Source organism: Haemaphysalis longicornis, unplaced genomic scaffold, assembly GCF_048455015.1.
Source record: "Haemaphysalis longicornis isolate Haplotype H1 unplaced genomic scaffold, Haemaphysalis longicornis Haplotype H1 scaffold_7, whole genome shotgun sequence".
Classification (NCBI taxonomy): Eukaryota; Metazoa; Arthropoda; class Arachnida; order Ixodida; family Ixodidae; genus Haemaphysalis; species Haemaphysalis longicornis.
Window position 1 is genome coordinate 90,540,670 of NW_027526422.1, and position 24,279 is coordinate 90,564,948.

The 24,279-nt window shown below is 48.8% G+C and overlaps 1 protein-coding gene across 1 annotated transcript in view; it reads left to right on the forward strand.

Moving 5' to 3' along the window:
• Positions 1-1,150: 1,150 nt before the first annotated feature.
• Positions 1,151-24,279, forward strand: part of LOC144146396 (adenylate cyclase type 10-like) — a 40,247-nt gene continuing 17,118 nt past the window's right edge. Inside the window, exons 1-13 of the mRNA XM_077678352.1 lie at positions 1,151-1,190; positions 3,626-3,832; positions 4,484-4,582; positions 4,655-4,693; positions 6,182-6,328; positions 11,439-11,656; positions 13,182-13,233; positions 15,187-15,275; positions 19,641-19,903; positions 20,721-20,792; positions 21,169-21,245; positions 22,254-22,449; positions 22,845-23,048. Coding sequence (XP_077534478.1) covers positions 1,151-1,190; positions 3,626-3,832; positions 4,484-4,582; positions 4,655-4,693; positions 6,182-6,328; positions 11,439-11,656; positions 13,182-13,233; positions 15,187-15,275; positions 19,641-19,903; positions 20,721-20,792; positions 21,169-21,245; positions 22,254-22,449; positions 22,845-23,048 — 1,703 coding nt within the window. The remainder of the gene's footprint in view (positions 1,191-3,625; positions 3,833-4,483; positions 4,583-4,654; positions 4,694-6,181; positions 6,329-11,438; positions 11,657-13,181; positions 13,234-15,186; positions 15,276-19,640; positions 19,904-20,720; positions 20,793-21,168; positions 21,246-22,253; positions 22,450-22,844; positions 23,049-24,279) is intronic.

Here is a 24,279-nt window from a genome sequence, read left to right on the forward strand (position 1 = left end):
TGTGTCGTTCCACAGGGTGAGCTGGGCCACATTGTGGACTTCAGCCCCTTTCATTAGAGTTCGAATATATCTCCATGCCACGTGGGACGCATTGAAGTCCCCAACCATTAAAAGTTTGTCGCATTTTGTAACTTTCAAGACGGTGCGAATTAGGTTGCCGAGGTACCCTAGTTTGTCCGACGGCGGGCTGTATATGTTCAATATAAACAGGCTCTTCTGATTTTTCTTTGGAGGTAAAATTTCAACTACAGTGTTTTCAATCCTACGTTGGACGGAATGCTCTTGCGTCGTGAGGTATTTCGAAGTTCAGACGGCTGTGGGGTCCGGCCCTCTGCTATGTGCGTATCGTATATCCCCGCAAAGTTACTGAATCTGTCCCTGTCTCTTGAAGGGCCAGGATGTCCGGTTTTTCTTTTTCAATTAGTTGTGAGAGATTATGTCTCTTTAGCCTAATTGTTCTACAGTTCCATTGCCAAATTTTGAGCCGGCGATCTGCGCTCTTGTCGTCGAAGTTTTGAGAGGGGCTATACGTCGTCATCGTCTAACATCTCCTCCATTCTAGCTTCTCTTCCCATGTAGCTTTTGGGCTTTTTACGAGCTTTGACCTTTTCTTCTATAGTGGTAACTCTTCGTTCTAGTTTGGTCTTTTCATTTATGATAGTGGCTGAATTTTCTTTGGATTTCCAGGTTGTCTTTGAGGGGGGTGTTAATATCCTGAATTTGTGCACCCGGACGTTTGTAGTACCACCTGCTGGAACAGACCCTGATCTTGCTTTATCTGGTTGATTTATTTGTCCTGTCCAGGTTGGTGCCATTTAATTGGCTTTATTTCTTTCATCATTTATTTCTTTCAGCATGTCTTTCTTATTGAGCACGATACCGCACCATTTGCTTCGACGTTGTCATCGTCGTCTTGTTCACTCTCACCATCATCACCATCGTCCTCTTGAGCGTTCTGCGCGCGGGGAACGTGCATCGCGTGTCGTCACGAGTCGAACCAAGAGCCGCCGAAGCCAGACGCTCGGAGCCCACCGCCCCACGCCTCCTTGCTCGACCGTCCCTGACAGGACCGCCGGAACTTGCTTCTCCGCATCGGCAGCGCGCCAACAACGTACGGGTCCCTTTCTCCAGGTTCCCGAGGGCCAGCACCATGAAGAACCTGCTGCAGAAGGACGAGAAGAAGGAAGAACGTGAGTGTTGCCTTCGCTTGTCTGTTTAGCGGACCCATTCCAACCGTTTGGCAGGCAAAATCATCGGCCGCTCGACTCGGGAAGGGGGTTGACCAGCGGCAACATAACGGGGCGACTAGTTATATGACTACATTGACATCATATTTTGGCCGAATTTTTCTGACCGCAGCCTCGTCGCCCTTTCGATTCCGTCTGCTGCACTCGGGGTCGCGAGCCCGCTCTTCCTCCTGCGCCGCCGGATTGCCGCCAATTTGATCCTTGCGCTCGGCGTCTCGGGCCGCCTGACAGGCCCGACGGTAACGGTTACATTAGGCTGCGCGGCCGCGCTCTCGTTCTCACCGCCGCGTCGGCAACGTGGCAGCGATGGTCGGCTTTCCGCTGTTGCTCGCGGCGTCAATAGAGAGTTTTAGCTAACAGTCTTCGGCGGTCCGCTCCGGTATTGGCGGCACGCTCAGCGCAGCCCAAGCCAATGCCTTTTGCGGCCAAGCGAGCCACGCACGCGCAATGGCGCTCCCGCTTGCTATCGTAGCGGAGCGGACCGTGAAAAACGGTCAGCTAAAACTCACTATGTTTCACGCAAACGCGTGATCCGTTGCAAGAGTGTTTTCTTTACTGTTGCTGCCCGCCAACTGCGTTGCAAACGCGTGGCCATGGCGCGTTTCACCATGAGTCCCCGAAAGTTCCCTTTACCTTTGTGCGTCGGTGGTCCCTCGCACGCGGTTACTTTCACGCATACGGACTCCATGCTTCAGAGGGTTTTCGGCTCGCTCACACGCAGACGGTTTGCCCAGCCATAAACGGGTTCGCTGTAAAAAAAAAAAATGGACATCCGTAGGTTAATATTTAGGAAATATTTGAGCATCTCGTCCGCTTTCCACGTGAATCTGGAACTTGAGGTGCAGCTCTATCTGCACTCCTCGCCCTGTCTTCAGGAGCACTTAACACAGCGTATCTCACAGCCACCTTGTACTCCGTTACAGTGGCCAGATTTCCTCGCCCTAGCAACGGTACTAGCTTCTTGTCGCTCCTTTTGTTGCTCACCAGTATCAGCATTTCGTCACCGTCATTCCGATTTCTTACTCTTGTACCGCCCGCACTGGCTGCAGACGATGCTGCAACGCGTACGAGCAGTGGTTGGAATCACGGGACCCTTCCAAGCGGAGACAGCTGGAGAGCCCCGTTTCCTTGTCCCGCTAAAGCTTCTACACGCGCTCTCCACTATCCTTTTGTGCTCCTCCGTCGCTCGCTGCTATATAACGCGTACGAGCAGTGGTTGGAATCACGGGACCCTTCCAAGCGGAGACAGCTGGAGAGCCCCGTTTCCTTGTCCCGCTAAAGCTTCTACACGCGCTCTCCACTATCCTTTTGTGCTCCTCCGTCGCTCGCTGCTATATAACGACTGGCATGCCATATCTATGGCTCACGCAGTAACTAAGCGTTTTCTGAGAGCGTGGGCAACCAGCGGGGCAGGTTGCGGGTGTACGCTGTCCCAGCGCATTCAGGAGAGGGAGAGAGCGGGAGAGGGAATTTTTAATGAGAGCTGAAGATGTCAGCCCCATTATTGGGAGGGCTTGCTTCTCTAGAGTGTTCCTTCTCCTGAGTGTAGCTGTAAAAGTGCACATCCTCCGTGTGTGTCTAGCAGTGAAATGCGCTCGTACAAGGTAAAATCATGATGAAGTATTGTACGGACGATGACATCAAGGAATTACTCGCCCGAATGGCAACCCGACAGCTGATGGGCGTGTTTTTGGGTTAATCAGAAACGTCTACTCGCAGGCACAACAGTATGAGCTGCAGTGGGGAAGTGTCCTGATATGGGCAGTAAAATTTGGTGGGTAAATAAGGTGGGTGATGTTTGCTCATGACTGTACGTCGTGGGAATATGTTGGCGCTAAGTGCCTATTTCAATTTTACTTCGTCAATGTCTTCATATCAGCACCATTGTTAGGCAGACTAATGTACGACAGTTGTGTTCATATTAGCATTAGCTGCATTGAGTGCTGTAACACCAAGCCATCAACACTATGGCTTGATGGTTTGGCTTGGCTGACTACGAAGAAAAACAGCTCAAAAGACTGGAAAATGTAAGGAACCACAAAGTAAGGTGTATTGTGGTTTCTTACTCTGTACAGTCTTTTGCGCTGTTTTTCTTCGGAGTACAATGTATCAACTGGCCCTTCAGCAAACCCTTCTGCAATACTATGTAACTGCTACTAATAGGAAATACCCACGGTCTCCCTCTAAAGAGTGATACACAGTGGTGAAGCGCTATACACTTAGGAAGTGGCCGTATCCCTACGGAGTGATGTATAGAGGTGGATTAGATAAACGGCAGCTTGTTACCCCCTAATACGTGACGTATTTTAAACCGCGAAAGGCGAGTCAGAGGCCGGGCAAAGAAGGCGACCCCCGCATTATATTTTTTCGTTCTGCAGCCGAGCAGGCCGTGCCGTGCGACCACAAGACGGCATCTCGGTGCCTCCTGAACCTGATGCCCGTCGTGTCGGAGACCGTGAGCGGGACCCTGCTTAACGGCACCTTCCTTCCGGACATCTGCCTGGAGGTCATCCACACCAGGCCTTTCCCGAAGCTGCCCTTCGCCAAGGTCGACCTGACGGTCGTCCTCTTCGCCGACATCTCCGGTGAGCAGTCATGGGCGCTATTACTATTACCGAAACTACTACCCTGTGTTGTAACCACTGTCATATGTCGGCTTATTGCACGAGATGCAAGTGAAAGGTACATTAAACGAGTTCGGGCTCAAGCTCGCACACGTCCAAGGTGAAATTTTCTAACTTAACGGAACATTGGCGAAAAGGCCAGTCCTCGGTCTACTTTGCTGTTTCAGTGTTTTCAACAAAGAGCAGTAGAATTCGCAAAGGAAGGCTTTTGTGCCACACGAGCATTAGCTGTGGTCTTTGTATTGTAAGGACCTTTCTACTAAAGAGCTTGCTGGTCAGAAAAAATGGAGGGCTCAATGAATGTCCTTGTGGCACCCCTTATCTTGCATTACCTCACTTTGACAGCATCCGCGGAAACTCCATTCTGTGCTTGTGGACAGTGAACACAGTCGTATGTGGATACTTAGAGGCACAAATTTTGAATATTTTGCGCAGGTACGTATCCCCGTTGTGACTTTGGGGCATTGCGCGTTTAATGACTTAGAGCAGTTGACGTGGAGACTTTTAGTCACGTCCCGAGTCGATCCGTATTAGACGTCGTCCACGCACCTCTGACTGTCACCATGGACGTTCTAAGGGCGCGTCTGACCCCTGTGGCGCTTTCCGTTGCAGGCTTCACCGCGATGACCGAGACCTACTCGCTGACCGGATCTCTCGGCATCGAGGCATTGACCAGGACCCTGAACCACTTCTTCGGACACATCATTCACCGTATGTTTGGAGGCGGCCAAATAACTGTTTGCTTATCCGTAGAACTGAAATATATATTTTGCTTTTTTGCAGACATTTTCACAGCCGGAGGAGACATCTTCAAGTTTGCCGGTAATTTTATTTCTTTGCGCGCATTAGCAAATTAGTCTATACGCCTTCTCCCCCTTAGCGTGATTACATTCTCACGACACAGCTAGTTGGAGTAATTTACCTCGGGATAGTGTTGTATTCGTATTCACTATCCACACACACGATAAACATAAGCTTCTCAAGCACCATACATGGTAAACCGCATTTTTTTCTGGCTAGAAATGCCGCTTAGAACCTCGTTGCATATTTCACTTCCATATAGCCGATTTTAGTTCACATGTTTGATTTTATATAATCTTGCTGTCACTTGAAAAATATACATGCAGGAGCCTGAAGAAGGGTAGGCTGTCCAACATTCGCCGTTGCTCTTGTTCGCCGAGTCTCGAACACTTTTCAATGCCTTCCACCTATGCTGGGAAAGATTTCAGGCATATCATACACCATTACGCCGACATCACCATCTGGTCGACGGGCGGCTCACTTAAAAAGCCTTTCAAAGTCCCTTGACGTGAAAGAGAAGCGAACGGGTCAGCGAAGCCTTCGCGTCATTCTCGCCATCTGCTATCTAGCGTTTAATTTATTTGAATTTAATCCAATTTAATCTTATTTATTCGAGCATAGTGACGTTTGGGGGCATAGACAAAAGGCCATAAAGTGGCTTGACTGGGTCCATGCCCCTATATGGCAGACAGCGAGTCCTACAAAGGGCACGTGCATCTTTCGCAGCCTACATGTTATAATTTCATCCGCCTCATCCGCTAAAACCATGGGCAACGCCCCACGAACCCACTTAACTCTGTTTCGCTGACATAAAATATTAAAAATAGTTTCCCAATGTCGGTCTATTAAAGTGCACGGAAAAGGCACATTACGCAGGGCAACTGCTCCCGAGCACTATAGGTGGTATTCATTGAGAAGTTTAGCTGTCAGTTTCTTCGCTTGTAAACACTAGAAACGGCCACGGACAAGGCCGATGCGCCACGGACATGGCGGGGCTTAGGCTACTGCGCCTACACGCCGAAGAAAAACAGCAACAACAACAACAACAACAACAACTAAAAAAAACACCGGCGTGCGTCGTCTGCGCCGTTTCGACCCGATGCTCAACAGTGGTGTCGACAGAGATGTTATTAATCGCACTCACACTGCACTTGAGCCATTACTTTGTTTTCGGTGGGGCAGAGTTTGGAACATCCAATACAAACCATGTGCTTAGCACGGAGAAGTACTGCCATCCCGCGGAGCCCGACGTAACCAGTAACGGCGCACCCACATGGTTGCCTGCATGCATGCCTCGCCAGTGAATACAAGCTATGGTTTCCGAATCCCAGAGCGCAGCCGTTACACCTCCCGTCCGAAAAGGCTGCGGGCAATGTACCACACGCCCACAGAGTTTAATGCATGAGAATCGAGACATACGCGTGAGAATATTAGCGAACGCCAATGGCAGAGGATACAGCCCAGTCTAAGCTAACCTCATGGCCCTGCCTTTTACCCGGTCGTCTGCAGGCGACGCCCTCTTCTGCGTCTGGAAGGTTGCCGACGAGAGCAGGCTGAGCGAGACCATCCAGACCGTGGTCGACTGCAGCCTGAACATCCAGAAGAACTACGGAGAGTGGCCCACCTGCATCGGCGTCACGCTGCGCGTTAAGATCGGTGAGCACTCGCCGTGTGCCCTTCCTTGGTGACGTCATTACTGAGCTACAAGGAACTGCCAAGAGCAACGATAATCTTCCTTCATTATACTCAACCGGCAGTTACCGTTGTGTAAGAGTGTTAAATACTGAGAAAGCTAAGTTGTAAGTTTTCCCGGTTTGGGTAATATTTGTGTTGTCCATGCTGGACTAGAACCTTTTATGATCTTTGAGATATGAACTGAGTTTTTATTTGCGGGAGCTATCACAATAAAATAATAATGAACAATGTAGGATTTGTTGGAGTTAACCCCCGGGTGAAATGTGCAAAAACGAGTTAATGAAATAACGATTGTTCAATCATGTAATAATTTATGTTAATTTTATTAATTGATAAACCATTGATTGATTGATTGATTGATTAGTAATTAAACGTCCGCTGTCCTCTGCGCACTAATGTGAGGACAGCGGACAAATGACTGACCTTAAGTCCCCAAACCAGCGTGCGCGCCCTGCGACTGCGCTAGCACATCACTGCTTTCATCTTAACAGCCCACTAAGTCCACTGCAGGACGAAGGCCTCTCCCATCAACCTCCAACTGCTCCTGTCCAGACTTTACCTCCGAATTTCATTATTTCGTCCCTTTATCGAGTAGTTGGCCTCCCTTTTTTTCTAGACCCGTCTCTCAGTGTCCACCCTGTCACCCTGGTAGTCCACCGATAGTCATTTCGCCTAACTCCATGGCCAGGGCAAGTAAATTCTTTTTCTTTAATTGGAACTATATCTCCTACTCTAGTTCGTTCTCTGATCCAGATAACTAGTTTCCTATAAGAGTTACTACGATCATCACACGTTCCATGGCCCGTTCAGCCGATCTAAGTTTGCCTTTAAGATTTCTTGTTAGGTACTAAGTTTCCGCTCCCTATGTCATCACCGGCAGGGCACATTGGTTGTATATTGTCCTATAGGTAGATTACTTTTCATTATCTGGGAGTATTGGCCGAATGCACCCTATAGCCCATACCAATTCTAGGCCAGATTATTTCTCGGTTTTTGGGATCAGCACAGATGACGTGACCGAGGTAGTTATAATCTCATTCTTGTTCTAGCGTTTCTCTACATATGCTTGAACAGGGCGCTTTGGGATTGCTTAATTAAAATGTTTATTTTTAGACTCACGACCTTGCTTTGTGTATTTAGTTCCTCGAGCATTTTTTGCAGGTGTTCTGCAGACTTGTTTAGCAACACTATGTCGTCTGCAAAACTAAAATGGCTCTAATATTCCCCGTTTATCCTTAATCCTATGATTTCACAGTAAAGCGTTCTGAATACCCTCTCCAGACAAGCTGTGAACGGTTTTGGCGAGATGGTATCCCCTTGTCGTACTTTTTACGGATGGGGAATTTGTCGCTTGTCTTGTGAAGGATTAAGGATACTGCTGGTACATCCTTTATATATGTCGTCTAGGAGTCTTACGTAGGTCTCCTCTATCCCCTGGTCTTTCAATGCTTCTAGCACCGCTGCGGGAAGTACGGAATCAAACGCTTTTTCGTAGTCTATATAATCTGCGGATTTTTCTGTCACTTGATTGACGACGCGGATGTGATCCATTGTTCAGTATCCTCTCCTAAAACGATCCTGTTCTCCAGGTTGACGAGAATGTAGGCTGTTACCTATTTGGTTAACTATTGCTTTGGTAAACAGCTACTACACAACTTACGAGAGCGAAAAAATGGCGTGACTTACTCGTTACTGTATGCCACCCAACGCCTTCCATCTTTCAACCACGACGGTTCAATTAGGCCGTTTCGAAATAACACTTTTCAGGGTTTAATGGGTGGCATGCTTTCGCAAATTTTTCAAGGCCCGCAGTAAATGTCGGAACTGTTTTATTTAATATATTAGTGTTAAGAACGAAGACAACATTCATCGATGTTTCCCGTGAAAGCCGTAGCTTTTAATAGCCCACCAAACTTTATCTCGGCTCCAAATGATAATTTTAAATCGCAGTCAAACATCCCACTACCCAACGTCAGCTATGGCGTCACTGCAAAGATAACAGCGTATTCAGCGTGCTAACTTTGAGCTACTATTTCAGTAGGGCGATAAAGTGGAACGAGAGGTACCACTAGGATCGCACAGTCACCATTGAAAACCACGCAACCCGTTTTATCACGTCACAGTACTCGAACGAAGTAAGTGTCACATCGCTCAAACAATCCCTCGGTACCCCCAAAGCTTGCATCTCTTCGCATTAGAGAGTCTTAGCTAAACGTTTTCGACGGCCCGCTCCGGTACCGGCGGCACGCTCAGTGCAAAGCCGTTCGCGGCCAAGCGCGCCACGCATGCGCAATGGCGCTCCCGCCTGCTATCGGATCGGAGCGGACCGTGAAAAACGGTCAGCTAAAACTCTCTCGCCTGTACCTTCTTCACGCTTTCTATTACCCTCCTGAAACAAGACCTGCTTTACTGATACCACTGCCGCGAACGTCATCCCGCTTGAATCACAATCATCCGATTGCTCGAGTCAAATGCCATACCTCAACAATGAACTCTTCCTTCTTTCCTCTAGCTATAGCGGCTTGGAATACATTGCCGGATGACGTCGCCTCATGTTGTAATCGAAGAGCATGTCGTGAAAAACTAAACAGTCGAATTTATACGCTACCAGTATTTCTGTGATCAACTCTCCATTAAAATATGTGTAACGCTGTTTGCTCCTACGAGTTGTGTTTTACCTCTGTACTCTTGTAATTATTTTTGGCTTTATTTTTGCCTTGCCCTTGTTTGTTGTTCATACGCTGTATACTTCGACCAAGAGCCCCCCCCCTCCCCCCTTATGTATGCCCTCGGGCCTTTAAGGGGAAAATAAATGAAATTAAATGAAATGAAATTTACCGTAGCTTTCGTACGAGTCCAATCATAGCCTCTGTAGCATATGCCGGTGACGCGCTACCCTATCATCAATTTTACTTATTTATTTTAGGTGTCCGAAGTTTGAGGCAATATTGCCTAAATAGCTAATCGGTCATGCATTCTTTGGCGGAATTGCGAGTTGTTTTGTAGATTTAATGCCCGCTCTGCGGAGATTAGTTCGAGCGCGCAGTGGTTGGCAGCGAGCAGACAACATTCACGTGACGTAAGTGAAGCAGTTTAAAGGTCTCGCACGTTAGCCTATGTCAGGTTTTTACCGCGAAATCAGCATGTTTGAGACGAACACAGCTCAGAATTTCGCCCTAGGACCGTTGTTTTAAAGGCGCCATTAAGACAAAATGCAAGTTTCGTTCATTGAACCCGCCGCGGTGGCTCAGTGGCTAAGGCGTTGCGCTGCTGAGCACGAGGTCGCGGGTTCAATTCCCGGCCGCGGCGGCCGCTTTTCTGGTGGAGGCGAAAAGCAAAAACGCCCGTGTCTACGAGATTTCGGCGCACGTTAAAGATCCCCAGGTGGTCAAAATTAATCCGGAGCCCTCCACTACGGCGCGCCTCATCGCCTGCGTTGCGTCGGCACGTTGAACCCTACAATCAAATCAAGTTTCGTTCATTGAAGGGACACTGCAACACTTTTTTTCACTATTTTCGAAATATTAAATGCTTGCAGAACGTAGTCACCCAACACACCCAGTACTTAGATTAGGGGGTCGCAAAGTACCTGGGCCGAAAATTACTGCTCTGTGCCCATCAGATAACTCGGAAACTCGGTCAAAAGATTTTTCTCTCTTTCCCGGTTTTGACGTTCTTCGACCGCTCGAATTTCGTCAGTGAGGCCATGTAGCGGCCGTTCGCCGTTTTTTTTTTTGTTGCAGCAATGAACCCTGTTCGATAGCAACTTTAAAAATAAAGCCACAAAAACAAAGCAGAAACGGAAGGCGTATCTGGTGCTACGAGCAAATCACGCAGTGCCGCTCCGTACTGGCGATAACTATAGTGCTTCCAGACGCGAATTAAAGGGCGAAAGCGCTTATCGAAAGTGGTGCAGGGACATAAAAAGTCAGCTTTGTCCCCATAACAGTGACAATTTTTTCGCAAACTTCCCACAAATAGTCTCAGGCAAAGTAGTTTCGACTCTGCAGCCTGTTTTTGGAAATTTTGTAATGAATGCTCAGAATCTTGTTTGTGCGATGGGCGGCCGCCTATACTCAAGCCACCGCCAAGGCACATGACTGGGTGATTGTAGTGGGGGCCTCTTGTTCCTTTGATTGTGCCACTTGAATTCTAACGTGTAGTCAACATAGTGTTTTTAGTGCACTTCTAATACGTCTCCCTTGATCCTTCAATACGTCGCTGTGGCGCAAAATTTGAAAGTATTTCAATATTTCAGGCGCTTTCCCGCTCAAAAAACGTCTTTCCTGGCTGGAACGGAGCTTGGAGAGCTACCAGCGGCTAGTTGTTTCAAACTTGAAAAAGTTGGGTTTTGTCTTCATCATCATCCTACCTACAATACTGCAGGGCAAAGGCCTCTCTCATATATCTCTAATTATCCCGGTCCTGTGCTAACTGCGACCAGTTATTCCGGCAAAATTCTTGATCTCATCTGCCCATCTAGCTTTCTGGTGCGCCCTGCCACGCTTGCCTTCTCTGGGGATCCACTCTGTTACCCTTAATGACCAACGGTCATTACATGCCCTGCCCACGTCCATTTCTTCTTGTTAATTTCTACTAATATTCCCTTAATACGCGCTTTTTCCCTGACCCACTCCGCTCTCTTCTTGCCCGCTAATGTTACGCCTATCATCTTCCGTTCCACTGCTCGCTGAGTCGTCCTCAATTTAAGTTGAACCATCTTAGTGAGATTCCAAGTTTCTGCCCCGTAGGTGAGTACCGGTAAGGTGCAGCTGTCATACACTTTCTTCTTCAGGGACAATGGTACGCTTCCATTCATTATCTGAGAATGTTGGCCGTATGCACTCCACCCTATTCTTATCCTTCTAATTATCTCTGCCTCATGGTTGGGATCCGGGGTCACAACTTGGCCTAAGTAGATATATTCGCTTACCACTTCCACTGCCTCGCAACCTACCTCAAAACGCTGTGCTCTCCCGAGGTTACTGAGCATTACTTTAGTTTTCTGCATTTTGTCTTCACGGCCCCTTTAATCCTCCCGATCTATCTTCCCACCTCCTCCCCCGTTCAGGAATAGCGACTGGGTCCCTGGAGTACCAATTCTTCAACGACGACTACGACTCCGTGCACTACTCGGCGAGCGGGCCTGTAGTCGAAGACGTGCGCAACGCCGAGATGCTGTGCACCGCGGGCGACATCATCCTCAGCGGCGAGGCCTGGAGCTTCCTCAAGAACAAGGGGATCGACGCCCGCTACTCGCACGAGTTTCTTCAAGACAAGATGGTCAAGGTGAGAGCCGGGTTTAGCTTCAATCCGCAGACTCCACCCCTTAGGTTCGATTCCCAGGCTCAAATTTAGCTATCTTCAACTCGGTTAGTTGTTTATAGGAGCTTCCGAAAAAAAAAATGAACTAGGGTTAGAACGCGAAGTTTTCTGCCGTGCAACCTAAGTCAAAGTCGAAGTCGACAATCCAATTGATGGTATCGGAATGGCGCATTCGGACATACACCGGCTCGTAACGCGAGGGACCCAGGTTCGATTTAGACTACGGGAAGAGTTTTAGCGCGCAGCACTTAAGGGCCCGCTACTGCGGTCTAACGGCGCCGTCCGCCTCGTAACCGAACGAAGGAAGGGAACACATCAAACAGAACGAAAACGAAGGAGGACAGTGGGGTGAAAGTGTGAGGGGAAGGGCGTTAGGCCGGGGCGCGGCAAGACGCTCCGCTCCGAATATGAGCCCGCTGGAAAGCGGAGGATGAAAGTATCGCGAAAGTGTGTGGGGGAGGGCAGTATGCCAAAGCCGTGGTGCCGAAACCAGCACGGGTTGTGTGATGCACGTAAATCACTCCTCCGGTGTGCTCCTCGTTGTGTGGCTGATCCGAACCACGCGCTATTTGCGCGGGAGGTTGAAACACGATTTGCAACATGCTCGGCGGCGACGTCGCACCGGGAGATAACGGCAGTCTAGCGCGCGCCGTCGTGCGTTCGCTGATGAAGCGATCACTTCCCGAGACGCCGCAGCTATGCACAGCGACCGAGAAGACTGCAGTTCGCGCTGCGCATAAATTTCCCATTAGGGAGTGTAGTAATCGTCAGCCACTTTTTGTTAACACTTCACGTTTCATCATCATCATCATCATCATCATAATACTGCCATAAACATGCGTCCTTTGTGGAAACTCATTGTGTAAAGTTGGCTTTCTTGCAGTGCGTTTTGGTGTTAAATCTACGCCGAAAGTAAGACATAGGAAGCTCCGCTTTGGGAAACGTGAGCCTATTTCATCAGTATTTCACCCGTCAGCTATTTCGTGGGATTTCTTTCGACCAAGGCATATGGTTTTTTTAGTGTCACTAAATAATGCATACTGACACTGGGGTTTTAGACCTAGTTAATCTGAATAGCTGACCTAGTTACAACTTGCAGGTGGGGTCAAACAACTACCCTAAAGGTGGGACGCAGGCGTGGAGTTTCGGACTATAGCGTCAGGTCGAGGGAGGTAGCCTCATTCGCCCGTGCTTAACGCCGGCCCTGCTCAAGGTTATGGCGCGAACTTTGATTTACAGTGTGTACACCCCATACTGCTTGCCTACAGCATATCTTCTACACATGCGTTATGAAGCAAGAGCGTCATGGTGCATTTAACAGCGCTTGTTTCTCGTTTTGCCTATACACGAACAAAGCATTTTGCCGTATCAATTCCTTGGTACGTTTTCTTAAATTGCTAAACAGCTGTCCCGCTCAATCTTTCGAATTCCCTTCTTGGGGACGTAGTGCATTTTGTAACGAATGGTTGTGAACTCTTCTCGTCCGCAGGTGAATTGCTTCGAGGCGAGCATTTCGGAGGCCGACAGGGTGAAACCCAACGGTAAGCGATAAAGTTTCGATTTATAACCATTAGTTGAATTGAATGCTTTGAATTGAAAGCGTCCATCAGCACTGCTCTCCCTGCCTTACACCGGCGGTGCTTTTTCTACGCCCTCGCTCCATGCCTCAACAGGGGGAATGCTTTACTTCAGCGTATCTCAGCGGATTCCTCTAAATTTTAAGGCGAAAACCTTAGCCGTCCTGTAGTGTGGAAAACGGGCGTTAATCGTTGTCGGCACAGAAAGTCGCCGCCGCTCTAAAGAGTAAAAACAAAAAAAACTTGAAAAAAAAACGTCGGACTTTTCGCCGAATTGCGTATGTAGTATACCGTATTTTTGCACAATTCTAACGCGTCAATTTGTAACGCACAGGAAAGTTTAGTTGAGAAAATTTCAAGAAAAAACTCCCAAGCATTTCCCCGAGGGTGAACATGGTTAAGTGCGAATGCACGGGGTGATGCTATGAGGGGGAGTAAAGTTAAAATCCGTTGGCATTCGCCCGTGAGCGCGCGCGAGCCGACCCACGGAGGTCTGGCAGTTTATCGCTGCATATATAGGGGGGTACGCCGCGCCGAGAGCGCCGAGCCAGGTGGCTGAGAGAGGAGGCGAGCGCAAGGGGAGAGGGACAGCGGCGCACGGCAGCTGCAGCCGAGCGAGGGGGAGAGGAGAGAGTGTGACGTCACGGTGGAGAGAGAGGCGCGCGGCAGCTGCTGGGGAGAGGAGGCGCGCTGTGACGTCATACCATGACGTCACGGCGCGAGGAGCGGTGCGGGGAGCGGCGCGCACCCGCGCAGCCACGGCGAGGAGGCGGAGCGAGCGCGTTCACGTGGTGAAGTGACGTCACCGCGCCGTTGCTACCGACGCTCCTCTCCGCTCCACGCCGTTGCTAGGGAGAGGAGGACTGCGGACGCCGCCGCCGCCGCCGCCGCTGGCGGTGGAAGGTTTGGGGTCGCTTATAAAGTGCATTCGCACTTAAAATATTTTGAATTCAATTGAACTGTATTTGTGATGTGGTCGTGTACATGGCAATGCGTCTGGCAGTTTTGAAACAGATTCCGACTTTGAGCCCGATTGTAACGCGCACGCAAATTTGAAGGCCACTTTTAGCAAAAAAGTGGGTGCGTTAGAATCACGCAAGTACGATAATATTAGTAACGTAAATCAATTAGTTTTTTTTTAAGTGGTTACATCGAGTTCGTACGGGAACCTACACCTGGTCTTCATTCGAAGATTGGAGTGCTGTGCAACCACGCCCCGTTAAAACGTTGCTAACGGCGAAGAAGATAATGTATGTGCATGGGGCGCCGACGTCATATCACGTGACAGGTGAACCTGATGACACGGGAGTGTAACAGCCGCACGAAAGCCACCCGGAAATCTGATTCCAGGAAAGCCGTGGCAGAAAGTGCATCCAGTCCGTCTGTCGAAGTTGTTCGCGCCAAAAGACGATGAAACGAAGAGAAAGAAAGACGCAAACACGATGTACCAATAAACAAGTCTGATATATATTGCTAGGAGTAACCATGATGATCTCGCCTTGAAAGCACGCAAGCAGAGTTACGCGCCCCGAGGAATGTGCCGCAATTCGAAAGGTCCCAAATAAACAGCCGGTGTTCATTTGCGGAAATAAGCTGAGACTTGCCGGTAACGCTAGGGTGGGCGGCAAATGGCGACAGAGGAAAAAAGAATGCGATAGACGACGATCGGAAACCTCAGACTGAGAACTCAACGGCTCGCACCCGAAAACGTCGTGCGGTTTGTCCACGGATGTGAACTGGTATAAACGGGCTGTATTTTTCAAACTGGGCAAATGATCCTTTACGTGATCATATTATATACGTGATTGAGTTACATGGTCGCCATTTCTTTTTAAACTCCATCGCACCTAAACTCCATCGCACCTTTTGTAATTATCCGGTACGTCCACTTTCTCCAACTTTGCCGCGCTCGTGCAGAAGACGTCAAAGTGCGGGCGCCGATGTATGAGCTGACCTTCGAGGACACGCCTTACCTGAAGAAGTTCATCACGCCCGTCGTCGCCAACGTGAGTCCCTCCTGATTCCACCTTGTTTTCCGCGAGGTAACGTGTGCCTCTAAGCTTCGTCTTCGTCGTTTCCGCCCACAACCTGCGGCGTGTAGGGTGTGTATTAACCTTATATATGCGGAGCGGCTCAACGTCGTATTCATTTGGTCGATGTGTGGAGACGCTAGAGAGGACTTCGCGAGCCCGCTCTAGCAGCGTTGTCGGCAAAGGTCCCGTGTGTGGTGACATCTTGTTCAGTACAGATGAAAGAAAACACTATGAGACCCGCCGCGGTGTCTCAGTGGCTAAGGTCTTACGCTGCTGAGCACAAGGTCGTGGGCTCGATCCTCGGCCGCGGCGGCCGCTTTTCTGATGGAGGCGGAAAGCAAAAACGCCCGCGTGTAGGAGATTTCGGCGCACGTTAAAGATCCCCAGGTGGTCAAAATTAATCCGCAGCCCTCCACTACGGCGCGCCTCATCGCCTGCGTTGCGTCGGCGCGTTAAACCCTACAATCAATCAATCGAAAACACTATGAGCCTTCTTTGAATGACAAGGCAGCCACGTGATGTCGCCTTCACGTGGTAGGTCCTTTACACAGGTCAAGAAAAAAGCTCCTAAATACATTCCAGTAGTTGCATAACTGCGCTTCAAAATGTGGGGCCTACGTGCCCCCCTCCCCCTCTCCCCATTGCCGCCCCTGCCAGCAAATGTAACGCAAGCGTAATTGCGCTACATGTAGGGGATGAAAATTGAACTTTGCAACGAAATTGCAACTACAGGTGGTCCAATGAACTTGACTAAGGCTTGGGATTGGGCTAGTTGGTTTGACATCTCAGGGGGAAAAACAGCGCAGAGACGGGGACTAACGGACGAAAAGACAGTACAAGCGCTGAACTCCGACGAGCTCCGACGAGCAAGTTTCATTGGACCTCTCAGGGGGAAAAACAGCGCAGAGACGGGGACTAACGGACGAAAAGACAGTACAGCGCTTGTACTGTCTTTTCGTCCGTTAGTCCCCGTCTCTGCGCTGTTTTTCGCCCTGAGAGGTCCAATGAAACTTGCTTTTCAAGTTAGGAAACAATAAATTCGAAGTTTCCGAATGCACTCGTGGCAATTTCTCCTAGTCTAGAGAAAGACGCCGCAAACAGCTTATTACTTCAACTTTCGGTCGGCAGATTTGAGGCAAATTTCGTTGTTCCTGCTTTCCCGCAAGGCAGGGGACACGACTTCTACATGCTGCCCACAGGGGCTTTTTGTTTTTTGAGTAGTTCGTATCGTAACACTGTTCTGTTTATGAAGCGTGTTACATTTCAAGAGTATACAGGGTGGTTCAGGGAAGTAAATAAAAAAAAGGCTTTCACAGGCAAAACTGTTTAATTTGCGCAAAGTGATCAGGGGCCGTGGCGGATGCAATGAAACGAGTCTCAATTTATATTTAGGTTAACAGTTACCTTAATTGTTAATCGTTCTTTAATTAATTGCAGTTAGGCGTGTGATCGTAACGGGGAAGTTGCAGAGGAACATCAGACTACCCGATATCCGGCGTTAGACTTGCGAACGTGTAATTGCACGCAGAGCTTCGGGCTGAATACTCCGGTCCTTCGGACGCGCGCATTCGGAGCTCGTCGGATGCAAAGCGGCACAAAGCCCATAGTGTTTCTTACAATATACATTAGACAGGGATCTGGCGCTAGCGTCTATGCGGCTCACATCAAGGCCGTCTGTGTCATGGACTGCCATTACATCATGCGCTCGCCTTAGTTTCATCATTGTCTTGGATTGAAACGTTTTAGTAAACGCAAATTTAAACAAATTGCCATAAAAACCCAAATAATCGCGTGCATTTATGTAAGTGTAAAATAAAAGAGGCTGTTTTAAAACTAAGGAAGAAAGAAGTAAAGCGTTTTGGCCGGAACGGTTGTGCCTATTATTCTGCAGGCCATGCTCCATGCTGCAGGCCAAGGTGGTAGTTACGAACAATGTTATTATTATTATTTTTTTTTTGGGGGGGGGGGGCTTACTAGAGACTCTTATTTTATTAATTTTACCATTATTTCAAATAATTAGTCGTATGAAGATTTTAAAAAGTTTTCCAGCGTGACTAAGTAAACGTCGCCTTCGTGGTGAACCGGGGCACCGACCGTCAGCTAGTCAAACAAGAAAAAAGAAAATGTGGCGCTAAACAGTCGCGAACGATGACAAGATAAGATGGATGCAGGCGCCCATATCTGCCGTACCTTGTCTTCGTCGAAGTACGTTTTGTTTCTTTTTTTCGTTGGCTACACATTTCGTGGCGGCATATTGCCCGCTCAATCATACGTCCTTCGACTGCGGCATGACTAACGTACGGTGCGATAACGCTCTGCCTGCTGTTTCACGGAACACGGCACGGCTACCGCAGAACAAGGGCTTCCTCGTAGCCCGTAGACGTGTTAATGCATAGGGAAGTAAGCAAATCCCCAAAACCGCTTAAGAATCCAGTTGTCATGCCAAGCACAAGCCAAAAAGGGGCGTCTTCTCATAAGCCCCCACGACGACATGGATTACCAGGCGCAGTTTCCTCTATAGTATACTTAATAAAAAACTCTATGACAAAGCCATGCCCCCGTGTTGACGTCATACGTACGCCGTGGTTTATCACCGCCAGGCTAAAGCGGAGGCGCGTGCTACAGCCCGGCCGTGGCTTTATATTAGCGAGTTTTAGGTGACGTTTTTCACGGTCCGTTCTGCTCCAATAGAAAGCGGGAGCGCCATTGCGCATGCGTGGCGCGCTTGGCCGCGAACGCCATTGGCTCCGGTCGCGCTGTGCGGGCCGCCTGCACCGGAGCGGACCGTCGAAAACGGTCAGCTAAAACTCTCCATTGTTTCGAACGGAAAGTAGCGCGGCATACGTGTGAAGTGTTGAGCTCTGAGTGACGTCAACATGGGGGTATGGCTTTGCGGAGCTTTGCAGCCGACGAGCTCCAGATGGGCGTGTCCATACGATTGAGCCAGAATGTCTGCGGGCAATTACATGTTCGCAAATTTAACGCTGGATATCGGGTTGTCTAATGATGTTTTGCAATTTTCCGCTTACAATAACACAATCGCAATAATTAAAATGTAAATTTCCAGTTACTAGGTAATTGTTATCCTAAATAAATGGAACTCTTTCCATTGCACTCGCCGCGCTCCCTAATCACCTGGCGCAAGAAAAACAATTTTACACCAGAAAGCCTATTTTTAAAAGTTCCTTACATTCTTCCGTGAAACACCCTGTACAACGCACCAAAAGGCAGGAAAACCGTGTTCGAAAACGTGACGCCCATTCGTGCAATGTAATAGTCTGCGAGCAGTGCGGTCGATGACCCAATATCCAGCAGAATGCAAATACTGCCAAGAACCTGGTACACTAACACATATTGTCCCAGAGTGTAGAAAAAAACAAGCACCCACCACCCCTTTCCCGCATCCCAAATCGTCAAGAGCAGTGGGAGATACTGCTGCAGCCCCTGCCTCTCGGGCCAGCTCCTGCTCACCGAGAGGGCAGCCGGTGCTAAGACAGCTCATGGTTTCCTGTGAAGAGGGAGCCACTCCTACAAGAACACCCTAAATGCTCTGAAAATAAGCGTTTCTCTCTCTCTCTCTCTCTCTCTCTCTCTCTCTCTCTCTCTCTCTCCATCTCGACGTGGCACCACCAGAGCTATGACGAGACAGGGCGTGCGCCTGTGCATAACCCATTCATAAACTTGTGCTCATGCGCAGGGTGTTGCCGCGCACAATACAGCAGGACCGGTTCTCAGGTTTGCTACCACTGAAAGGCAACCTGCAACAGTATTGCAACATTTTTCTAAATAATAAATGCTCGTAGACAGTAGTCACCCAACACATCCAGTACTTAGATTAGGGCGTCAGAAAGTACTTCAGACTCAAATTACTGCTCTATGACCATCACATAACTAGAAACTTGCTCAAACGTTTTTTTCTTTCCCGATCCTCGCATTTTCGACTGCGGAGAATACGTCATGACTCATTACATAAGGCGGCTATTGGTCGGTCTTCCTTCAGTTGTAGCAATGAACGCATTCGATAGCCACTTTAAAAACAAAGCCACGAAAGCAAAACGGAAACGGAAGGCGTGTCCGCTGCGACGAGGAAATCACGCAGTGCGCCGCCATGCTGGTGATAAGTATAGCTTTCGCCGTGCTTCCAGTAAAAAAGGAAACAGTGAAAGCGTTTGTAGGAAGTGTTGCAGAGTCTCCTTGAAATTTGTTGTGTTAACGACTTCCTTAGAAGGCATATTCAGTAGACATTTGCGTAGTGATCATGCTGTGGAAATAAATGTGCCTTTTAGCGACGTGTTTGGCGCGACTAAAAACGGCCCATTTTATTTTTTCCCCCATCAGATCAAGACCCAGGACGAGCTGACCTTTCTGTCCGAGATGCGTCACGTGACCATCGTGTTCGTCTGCATGCCAGAGTTTATCGACATCGATATCGGGACGCTCTCGCAGCTCTACAGGATCGTCAGCGCCGCCCTCAAAGAAACTGACGGTGGGCATTGCGTGCACCATGTAAACAGTTGTCACTTCCAGCCATTACCAACGTTAGTTGCGTTTCGCCTGATAACTGCAGGAGGGGATAACAACTTCAAGCGGTTTTTATTCAGGTAGCTTTCCTTTTTAAGCAGTTTTTTTTGCAGACAGTTTTCGTTGTTTTCGCGGCGAAAAGAATCTAGCTCAGTCGTACCTGATGCCTGAATTATTTACTGCGAGTCTTATGGATAGGGTACGAAAATTGCGTTGAGAGAACAAGTATGTGGGGCGGGGATCATTTATGTTAGAAAGTTAGTTGCATTACTGGTTTACTTTTCTGTACTTTAGTGATGCTATATTACGTAATATATGTACAATACGCGGCAAATAAAACTCGATCACAAAAATATGGATCAGAACGAGCAAATAGCGCGATTTTGTTCCATAAAAGTCAAAATGACGCGTGGCTTGGTTACAAAAACAAAGTCCGGAAATGTGGCTTTCCGAATATACCAATAGCGCGCCATTGTTAGACCTCAACGAACAGTATTTTTCAATTTTGCCTGTTCTGATTCATATTTTCGTGTTCGCGTTTCATTTGCCGCGTATTGTACATGTCTTCGAAACTTTAAAAACCACGGTCCATAAAGGTTGGTTTGTTAGGTACGATCACATTTTCTAAAAAGCAACAATAAATTCTGACACAATGTTCCCTTTCGCTTTTTTAATTGCACCAGGAGTCCTCAACAAGGTCATCACCTTTGATAAAGTAAGCTTCAGTCCTACACCGGCGGAGTTCCGCAATGCCGCGCCTTGGGTCCTCTCATTTTCTTTTCCGTTCATCTTCTAGCCTTGTAATGTCGCATAGCGGGCGAAGATGTGCTCCTCACTCGCAGTCTGCTTTCCGCAGGGCTGTTCCTTTCTCGCGGTCTTCGGCCTGCCTGGGTACAGGGGCAAGAACGAGACGTGCAACGCCCTCATGTGCTGCAACAAGCTCGTGCACGAGATAAGCGCCTTGTCCATGTGAGCTGCCATAGTACCCGCCCTAGACAATCTGAGGGCATCCGTCCCTGATTAGCGTCCAGAGAAAACGACTGAAGATTTTCTACGTTTCTTCAACAATCCTTGCTTACATGAATGACTACAGTACCAAAGAAAGACTATTAACATGCGTACCGTGCTCCAGCACCCTCTGTTTCTGTGCCCTCTGCCATAGAACTTACTCTACCAGTAGAGGTTGTACTGGTTAATATCCGCATGCTGGTTAACGCCCTACAGTACCGTTTGAACGCCCGGTCTTCTGTCACTATCTTCTGCACCGTAGTAGCCGTCTCAACAGTAATATTTGGCTTCAACAGTGGGCACGCAGCCTCGTAAAAATGCCTCCTTGTTTTCGCAGAAAGGTGACTGCTGGGATCACTTCCGGCATGACCTTCTGCGGCATTATCGGCCACCCACTCCGACAGGAGTACACCGGTGAGTTCCATGCTCGAATAATACACTCGGGAAAACGTTATGCGCTCCCGCACACTTGAAACGGTGTTTTCGCGAACAATGTTCTTATAGGTCATTTTTTTTCCGTAAGGACCATTATGTCGAGTATACAGGCATCTAAACAAGAGCAGAGCCTGGATATGTACAGCACGCATGTGGCAGTGCAGGATGGAACAGCTTCAAACCACATCCGGCTTTAAGCTGGTCGTACTTCAAACACGGCACAACTACAGTAAAAATAGCGATAACAGTATCGAAGTTTCACTTTTGATAGTCTGTCGCAAAACTGCCGAGAATATGATGTGCGTTCGGGCAATGTTTTTTAGCGCCATCGAATCTAGCTCCATAGTTTTTCATAGTACTGTGTAACGCCATGCGTTGGGGTGGAAAGCAGAGGACAGAAGCCTGCCTACAAAAAATATTAAACTTAGTGCGCCTCAGTGATAAACCTGCTGAAACACTTGAGCTGTGGTTCGAGCGTAAGTAGGCGCTCGTCCGAGAACAGCAGCGCCGTCGTCACCCAAATTGTATCGCTACGGGCAAAGGAATCGGCAGTTATAAGTCATCGGCAAGAGGCGCCTTTTCTCCCTTCCCTAGCTGGAGGGGGTGGTGCGGGGGAGGAACCCGGCCCGGCGAGACCACTGCGCTTTTTGGGAACCGCCTGAGAGGCTATTTTCAGACCCACCGATAAAGACCCAACGCTGGGTCTTGGAACCTGCTCTTACTCCTGCCTGACGCATGACCTTCAGCAGACGGATGAAAAGGCTGGACATACAGCAGCTCCTTTGTTGAATCATTTTTCAAACGGTTTCTTCTGTTGTAAAGCATTACTCTAGTTTCTGTAAAACATTTCTCAAACGGTTTCTTCCGTTCTGAAGCATTACTCCAGTTTCTGTAAAAAAATTTTGAAACGGTTTTTTCCGTTCGGAAGCGTTACTATAGTTTCTGTCCCCATACTGTCGTGATGAAGAGACATTGGTGTGGCCGCAGTGATAGGCCGCAAGGTGAACCTGGCTGCACGGCTGATGAGCAAGTACTCGGATTATCTGATGGTGTGTGACGAGGACACGTACCAGCGCTCGGTGCTGCTGATGGGCCCGAGCAACTTCAAGGAGCTCGAGTGGCGTAAGCTCAAGGGGATCGAGCACATGGGCCGCGTCTTCGAAGTCAAGATAAGCACGGAGGAGTGAGTGATCTTTACCTTACGCGGAGGCGCGCTCAAGTTAGGTTATGTAAATGAACGCCCTGCGGCAGCTAACTCTGGAGGCACGCTTGAAACGCTGGCGCCAAGTTTACGGCGTCACTATGACAGCGCGTTAGTCCGTATACGCTCCGCATAGGCCCTTCCGTGGCTACTGAATCTGCCACTCGTATTCGTGAGCAGGTGCTGCTCTCTAGTGCCACAGGTCCTTCCGCCACCGTGAAAGCTCTGGAACTACCACAACCAATGCGGCCGTTGCCCAAAAAGAGAGGCTAATAGAACACGTAGACGTATCGCTCTAAGGGCATCATCACATTATCCTTCAGCACCAATTCCACCCCCGAGTTGCATTTCTTGTATAGTACACGTCCGGACTGCAGGGAGGTGATGGACGAGGTGGCCGTGTACTCGTCTCCGGCACTGGGCATGATGCACGAGAAGGATGTGGCCGAGAGCTTCCTGGCCGACTTCCTCATCCGCCGGCGGATCGCCAAGCACATCCTGCTGCTGCGAGGGGAGGCTGGATGCGGCAAGAGCCACCTGCTCTACTGGGTCCTCAAGCGCGCTCAGTTCAAGGGCTACAAGTGAGGGCGCGGGGCGAACCACAGGGCGTTCCCACACAGCCCTTAACTTATAGCCATAGTTACCTGATTTTAGTCTTCACGACTCCTTCCGAGAGCTTTTCTGAGAGCCAAGGGCGGGCACAGAGCTATCTTAGAACAGGAAGAAGGACGGCCGTCTAGAGATATTTAGAGTCCATGAAGACAAAAATACAACTTTGTTTAATTTGAAGGAACTAACCTTTCGTAACGCACTGAATTACAGCCACAAAAGGCGTTCTTAGACAAAAAATTCGGAGAAGCTTGAGACACATAGTTGAGTTTCATTGTTTATTCCATAGTGCTAGTCGTCGTGGTCGTCGGATCCGTCGAAGAAGTCGTCTTCTTCGCGAGTGGTGATCTGCAAAGTCACTGCACAGCGCTGCCACGCGAAGAGCTATTCTACTATACTGAGCGCATGTGCACGACGACACGAATACTGGCTCTTATACGACCGAAGTGACAGGGGCACGCTATGACGTGCTTATCCTTCTAGCAGGTGTTGCGGCGAATACGGCGTGGATCTTTCTAAGAACGTTTTCTGTTGTCTAGCGGGTATTGAAGAAGCCAGCAACAGTTGTGCGACAGCTGCGCGATAGCGTCCCTCTCGGGTAGTTTTCTGCAACACCGATCTTGCGGCCAGTAACAACAGCTACGCTACTAAGAAAGATACGAAATATTGGTAGACTTTCATGTTACACATTACCGTACGTTTCCAGTGACGTATATATTACTGAAAAGAGTTAGCAGTCCTTAGAACCGCTGGTTATCGCTAAGGGCTTTATAAGTTTATTCAAGTAATACGATCAAGTGTAACTGGATGCACCACAGCAATCGCACACTCACATTTCTTGGCGTTCACCCAGCCGCCAATCGCACAAACAAGTCTTTGTGACGTTGAGAAACCCTGGTGAATGGAGGCTACAAAACAGTGGTCATTGTGCTAACTGCGTCGGCTGCAGCCACTGCCAAATTAGCTTTGGTTGCAGGACTGTAGGCTTGCAACTGGAGTGCTATGCGCGTAAGTTTCGAGCACCTGTCATGTGCCTTTGTTGGCGTGTTTGCTGCCTTCTATATTCCAATTATGACGATTGGCTTCTCCATTACGATGCACTAAAATAATTTGTAGAAATTCCCGAGCGGGAACCGTTATGTTCTGCGCAAGAATTCTTTCTAGAAGCACATCTTCGCACGTACACCCTCTATTAAAGGTTTT